This window comes from Octopus sinensis, unplaced genomic scaffold, assembly GCF_006345805.1.
Source record: "Octopus sinensis unplaced genomic scaffold, ASM634580v1 Contig02231, whole genome shotgun sequence".
Lineage (NCBI taxonomy): Eukaryota > Metazoa > Mollusca > Cephalopoda > Octopoda > Octopodidae > Octopus > Octopus sinensis.
The window spans coordinates 1-6,964 of NW_021825498.1; the positions used below are offsets into that span (position 1 = coordinate 1).

At 35.9% G+C, this 6,964-nt stretch overlaps 1 protein-coding gene across 1 annotated transcript; it reads left to right on the forward strand.

The window, feature by feature from the left end:
• Positions 1-685: 685 nt before the first annotated feature.
• LOC115227236 (adhesion G-protein coupled receptor G2-like) lies at positions 686-5,699 on the forward strand. The gene is made up of 3 exons (XM_029798127.2): positions 686-838; positions 2,265-2,623; positions 5,408-5,699. Exons 1-3 carry the CDS (start codon positions 753-755, stop codon positions 5,458-5,460), a joined length of 498 nt encoding a protein of 165 aa, XP_029653987.1. The 5' UTR covers positions 686-752; the 3' UTR covers positions 5,461-5,699.
• The last annotated feature ends 1,265 nt before the right edge of the window (positions 5,700-6,964 follow it).

Here is a 6,964-nt window from a genome sequence, read left to right on the forward strand (position 1 = left end):
ACATAAATTTACTTTCAGTTTCATGCAAATATTTCCAGTCTGATCTCATCTCTAGACAAAACATATGAGTTAATCATTTTGCCCTTTTCCCTGACGCAGTAATTTCTGGAGAGGTTAACGATAGCGAACTTTTGAGGTTTTTCTCATCTAATTAGTAATTTAATATTCGTGAAGGCGTTTCGTGAAGTGATTAAAGTATTCGAATCGCGATCGTGCGGTTGTGAGTTCGCATCCCGCTGATGCATTGTATCCTCGAGTAGAACACTTTATTTCACCGCTCCAGTCTACTCAGCTGAAAGAAATGAGTAGTATCTGTAGTTGAAAGGACCAACCTTCTTTGTATGTCACTCTGACTATCCCTGTGAACTACATTAAAAGTACGTGTCTGCGGAGTGCTCAGCCACTTGCACATTGATTTCATAGACAGTCTGTTCCTTTGATCGTATCTACTGGAACATTTGTCGCCGTAACCGACGAACTGCCATTTAATTTTAGCCTTCATATCGTTGTCCAAGACTTCCGGTAATTTTTAATTTTTGTTGCCTTCTGAAACATATAGTTGATAGAATCGAAGATATATACAAGTCGTACCTATTTCTAGAATAAGTTAGTATGTCAAAATAAATATTGATTTCTTTTGAACTAAACACATTTTCTTGTAAACCGATTCAAAAGTAAACCGATTCAAAATGTCACATATTTCTGTTTTTAGATAATAATTATTGTCTATATATATTTATTCGTCTTTGTAAATGTCGTCGTCAGGTCTTCCAGCTGTCATTGTCGCAATTACTCTGGCAATTAACCACACAAACAATTACATCAGAATTGCGGACGTGTAAGTATTTCTGAGTTTTACCCACTTAATTTCCTCTGCTCTTCACCATTTCTATTTTGCTAGGCTTATCAATAGTTTCAATGTTGCCATCAAGCTTTCATTCATGCTGAGCATAATATACACTAAAATAACACTCCACCGTGATGTATGAATTTGATAATATAAATTCAATCTACCCACCTGAAAGCAATGGAACTTTTAATTCCTTTTTATTATATATATATATGTGTGTGTGTATGTGTGTGTGTGTGTGTGTGTGTGTTTGTGTGTGTGTGTGTGGTGTGTGTGTGTGTGGTGTGTGTGTGTGTGCGTGGAGGCGCAATGGCCCAGTGGTTAGGGCAGTGGGCTCACGGTTGTAGGAACGCGGTTTCGATTCCCAGACCGGGCGTTGTGAGTGTTTATTGAGTGAAAACACCTAAAGCTCCACGAGGCTCCGGCAGGGGGTGGCGACCCCTGATCTACTCTTTCGCCACAACTTTCTCTCACTCTTTCTTCTGTTGGCCTGCTCGCTTAGCCAGCGGTGTGGCATCATTTGGAGGCTAAAACAATGCGAAGCGCATTGTGACCAGTGATGTGTAGCAACATCTGATAGCCTGGTCGGTCATGGTGATATATATAGTATTGTTGTTATACATACATACATACAAGCATATGTAACGATAATAATAAGTGGATGTAAACACATGAACAAAATAAGAATAAACAAAAACAACAACAAAAACAAATTACATGCACGTATATAAACAGAAGATACAAATATTACAGGCATCCCCCCCACACACTAAATAAACATAGACGCACATAGAGATATAAGCATGCGCAAATGAAGACATACAATAAAAATACAAAATGGCTGACGGTTAGTAAGGAGAGACACAAATAAGAAAGAAGAAAACAAAGGACCACTGATGCGGTCACAGGAGTGTGACGAAAGAACTCTGGCAGAAATAAGATTAAGATTAATGTAAAAAATAAATAACACTGAAGCGAAATAACACCGAATATATAGTGCGTGTGTTTCTATTGGCTAAACTGGCAAAATGACCATTCGGAAATATAACAATATCTGTTTCAACAGACGACCTCACATAAAAAAATCTTGCACAACAAATATACAAACGTATATATATATCTATATATATATATATATCTATATATATATATATATATATATATATATATATATATATATGTATGCATACATTTATATAAAGTGGTTTCTGTAGGCACTATGTGACAATATGTGTTTGTGTGCGTTTTAAATTGTCTTGATACTGAAGTTTTTTTTTATGAATACCTTAGTTAATGTGAAATACGGCAAGATTGCGCATGATATTTCGTTTTGTTTCAGATCAAAATCATCTCATTTTATTAACTGGACATTTGTTAAATTTCCGTTGTTAATTAATTCCCTATCTCTTTTTAGCTGCTGGCTATCCAAGGTGTCTTTCTACGTCGCTTTCCTGGCTCCTGTGGTGGCCATTCTCCTCTTCAACTTTATCGTGATTTTTCTCGCTATCTGTCGACGTAGCTCAAAGAAAAGTGACGAGCAGTCTGAACACGAAATAAAGAAAATGCGTGTTTTTGGCATCTTTAGTGTGACCATCTTGTTCGTGTTATCTTGGGTCATAGCATTCATCGCTGAGGAAGAAGGAGTTGGAGTGTTTCACATACTCTTCATTATCTTCAATATCCTTCTCGGAATGTTTATCTTCATATTCTACTGTATATACAAGAAAGATGCCAGAGATGCCATTTCCTCATATGCAATGAGAGCCAATAAAAGTGAGTGCAATTTTATATTTCTTATTTCTACCACTACCATAACCAAAACCGATATGTCACATTGGGGCTAATCACAAACACCAACATAAACCATTGTCAACATCGTAATCATCTGTATGTATATATATATATATATATATATATATATATATATATATGTGTGTGTGTGTGTGTGTGTGTGTGTTAGAAGTATTTGGGGTGATGTACAGATTTAGTACATTTGAAAGAAAAAAGGTGTTCAGAATGCTGGATGGTTAGAAAAATATATATTTATTTACATATCACATATTATTTCTTCATATTAGCGCTTCCAACTACTCCTGTAGTTTCACCAGCGCTAATATGAAGAAATAATATATGATATGTAAATAAATATATATTTTTTACAAACATCAAGCATTCTGAACACCTTTTTCTTTCATATACACACACACACATATATACATACATATATATATATATATTATATATATATATATATATATATATATATATATATATATATATATATATATATATATATATATATGTATATATGTGTGTGTATGTATATATGTAAATTATAAATTAGGGTATCTACGAGATACCAGCATGCTGAAAGTAGCAGCTATGATCTGACTCTAAAACCACCTTAACTGTCCATATAATTATCACCTTTGAAGGTTATTTTTTCCAAGCTGGCTACTTGATAAAATCGTTATTTTATTATGTATATATATGTATGTTTATATGTATGTGTGAGTGTGTATGTATGTGCATACAGGTTGAGATGTTTAAGCTATCTTCTAAATTAGGCAAAAATGAAAATAATACGGACACATCATTTTAACTGATAATCACCAGAATTACATACAAATATTTTGAAAGACCCAATCTATTCAACAAATTCGCCATTGGCTTCAACGACGGTCTCCAGATGACTTCAAAATCGCCTGCAACTCTTCTGGACGGTCGCCTTGTTAAGTTGGTGAATGCTGCCATAATCCTTGCCTTCAGTTCATCTTTGGTGTGACAGGGAGTTTTGTTGATCCGTCACTCAACTGCGCCCCACACATAATAATCAAGTGGGCTGCAATCTGGGACGTTAGACGGCCAGATGGTAGGGGTGATGTGGTCGCATAAATTTCCTGACATCCATTACTGGGTTCTGTTTGTGCGACAAGATGCAGAGTCCTGTTGCCAGACATGGAGAGTCTTCCAGCAACTGCGCTTTTTACACAAGGTATCACTAACTTCTACAGATACTTGAGGCCGTGCCAGAAGACAAATGGAGGCATAACTTCGCCATCACTAGTGATCACTCCAAACACCATGATGTTGACTGAATGACAACTCTGGGTAAATGTTACTACTGGAACTTCCGGGGCGAATGCCAGGCAGAACAGCATGTCGTTTCCAAAGTTCCCGGGTGCGTGAATTGTGTTGTAATCACTAACTGAACCTACTTTAATGCTCAGTCGACAAAATCTAGGACAAAAATGCGCTAAATTAGAAAAATATAAAACGCCGAGAATTCAACCCTTGCACCCTGTATCTATATATATATATATATATATATATATATATATATCTTTTTTTTACTTCTTTCAGTCATTTGACTACGGCCATGTTAGAGCACCGCCTTTAGTCGTGCAAATCGACCCCGGGACTTACTCTTTGTAAGCCCAGTACTTATTCTATCGGTCTCTTTTGCCGAACCGCTAAGTGACGGGGACGTAAACACACCAGCATCGGTTGTCAAGCAATGCTAGGGGGACAAACACAGACACACAAACGCACACACACACACACATATATATATATATACATATATACGACAGGCTTCTTTCAGTTTCCGTCTACCAAATCCACTCACAAAGCATTGGTCGGCCCGGGGCTATAGCAGAAGACACTTGCCCTTAGATGCCATGCAGTGGGACAGAACCCGGAACCATGTGGTTGGTTAGCAAGCTACATACCACACAGCCACTCCTGCACCTGTATACATATATATATATAGATAGAGAGAGAGAGAGAGAGGGAAAGAGAGAGAGATAGAGTGGGGGAGATAGAAGACGCGTGGCTTAGTGGTTTGGGTACTTTGCTCACGATCGTAAGGACATGAGTTCAATCCCTGGCGAGGCGTTGCGACCTTGAGCAAGATTTTATTCCATGTTGCCCCAGTCCAATCAGCTGACAAAAATCAGTTGTACCTGTATTTCAAAGGGGCCGGATTTGTCACATTCTGTGTAAGGCTGAATCTCCCTAAGAACTGCGTTAATGTTTACAAGTGTCTGTGTAGTCCTCAGCCACTTGCACATTAATTTCACGAGCAAGCTGTTCCGTTGATCGTATCAGCTGGGACCCTCGTCGTCGTAACCGACGGAGTGCTCCCCCGTTATATTTCTATAGATAATTGTGCATGAAATTTAAACACAGCCATAAACAGAACAATGTAAAGTCTTCACTGTGCCATAGATAGATATATGTAAAACATACATCCACAGAATAGAACTAAGAAGTTTCTCATATTTTCCCTCTCAACTTGCCCAGTTTTTCTGGAAGATATTCCTGAACCAATATTGTCAGGATTGTACATCATATTCCTCATAATTAAATTCTCAATACTAGTTTCTGTAATTAATGTAAATTATGTCTTTGAATATAAATTGTGTATGATTCTTCTATAATTCATATGTTTAACGTATGGGGAAATAGCAGATGACAATTGGGGTTATATATAAAACATAAGGGCTTGGGTTATTTTACTTTATTTTATACAAGTTTTTCTCATTGTGTTTCCAGGTTCAAATTCTGGTAATAAAACAGATGTTGGAACAGCAGAGAAGAGAACATAATTAAGAATATAAAAAATTTATGTCTTTGAGAATCTTCTTTTCTTCATATATTACATTAAACATGCTTGCATAAAAGAGAACTTCATTTTTATCTATCAATACAACACTACGAAACTTAAACACTTTATAAACTGAAATGTACTTTAAACCTTCTTATTTTCTGTAACTCACAAAATCTAACATCATATGGTTTGATTTGTAATTCTATAGATAATTTCTAACTGCCAATTTTCACTACTAATTTTCAATATAATCTTTAACTTTTATTAACGAAGAAGTAAATGTGGTTTCTTAATACAATATGTTTTGTTTTTATTTGAAACATCGTTATATTCTACTGTAAGTTCAAATAACGCATGGGGAGAGAGAGAGAGAGAGACAGACAGTCAGACAGACAGACAGAGTGATTTCGTCAGTTACTAATTACTCCACTAAAATCCACGTCACCATCTCTTCAGTTATCCGTTGGCCGTATAACTGAATAGATGGTAGCGTGGAATTCCACCTCGGCATCCGAAATTCGGAGTTTTATCTTGGCTACCGAATACTTGTCACATATTACATTTACAGATGTATCTCTCTATATATGAAACTTAGAATGTGTGTCTGTCTGTCTGTCTGTCTGTGTGTTTCCCTAAAACTTGAGAACTACACAACCAATTTCATTCAAATTTTACACATGCCTTACTTAGGGTACGGGGAGTGTCATCGGCAAAAATTCTTAACTTTTTCCCTAGGGCGACCCCACAGCAATATCATATCTTCTCCACTGCGATTCCCAAAAATTTGAGAACTACAGAACCAATTTCATTCACATTTTACACATGCCTTACTTAGGGTCCATGTAGTTTCATGGGCAAAAAAAGTTCAACTTCTTGCCTAGAGCGAGCCCATAGCAATACCATATTTTCTCCACTATTTCAGTATTACGTGTTAAAAGTGAAACAAAAACATTTCTCTATTTTCTGTCAGATACTTTCACTTTAACAATGAAAATAATAATAACCATTGAATTATATGTAGTAAGTAATACTTAAAATCAAACTAAAGTATAATATAATCGTAACATAACAAAAGTAAAATAGCAATTGGTATAAAATTGCATCAATGACTTGAACTTGAATAAGTGGTTTCACATGAATAGGAATAAATTAAAAATAAAATTAGCGTGCAGAAATGGAATAGTCCAGATGGAGCTGTGCTTTTTTTTAGATTATCTGCTAATTAGCTAGCATTAAGTATCTATATGAAGTTTGGCTGTATGTAATATCTGTTTTCTGGAACAGCCACTCCTACAGAGTACTGCTATTGGTTTATTTCTTATACATAAAGGACCAAAGCTTCAACTGCTTACTGCTTTCTGTTTCATCGTAAAGTTTGTTGTTATTATTATTACTGTTTAACTATTGTTATCACGTTTGTTGGTTCCTCGTAAAGGAAACATTGTTGTGTTGCATTTGTTAAATAATTGTAAACTGGGAGAAGGAGCTTTGGTCATTGTTTA

Bases quoted from the DNA above. Each gene is read 5' to 3' on its own strand.
- LOC115227236 (XM_029798127.2), top strand. From the start codon at position 753: ATGTCGTCGTCAGGTCTTCCAGCTGTCATTGTCGCAATTACTCTGGCA. The intron at 839-2,264 runs GTAAGTATTTCT...ATCTCTTTTTAG, and splicing joins TACATCAGAATTGCGGACGT to CTGCTGGCTATCCAAGGTGT. The intron at 2,624-5,407 runs GTGAGTGCAATT...TTGTGTTTCCAG, and splicing joins TGCAATGAGAGCCAATAAAA to GTTCAAATTCTGGTAATAAA.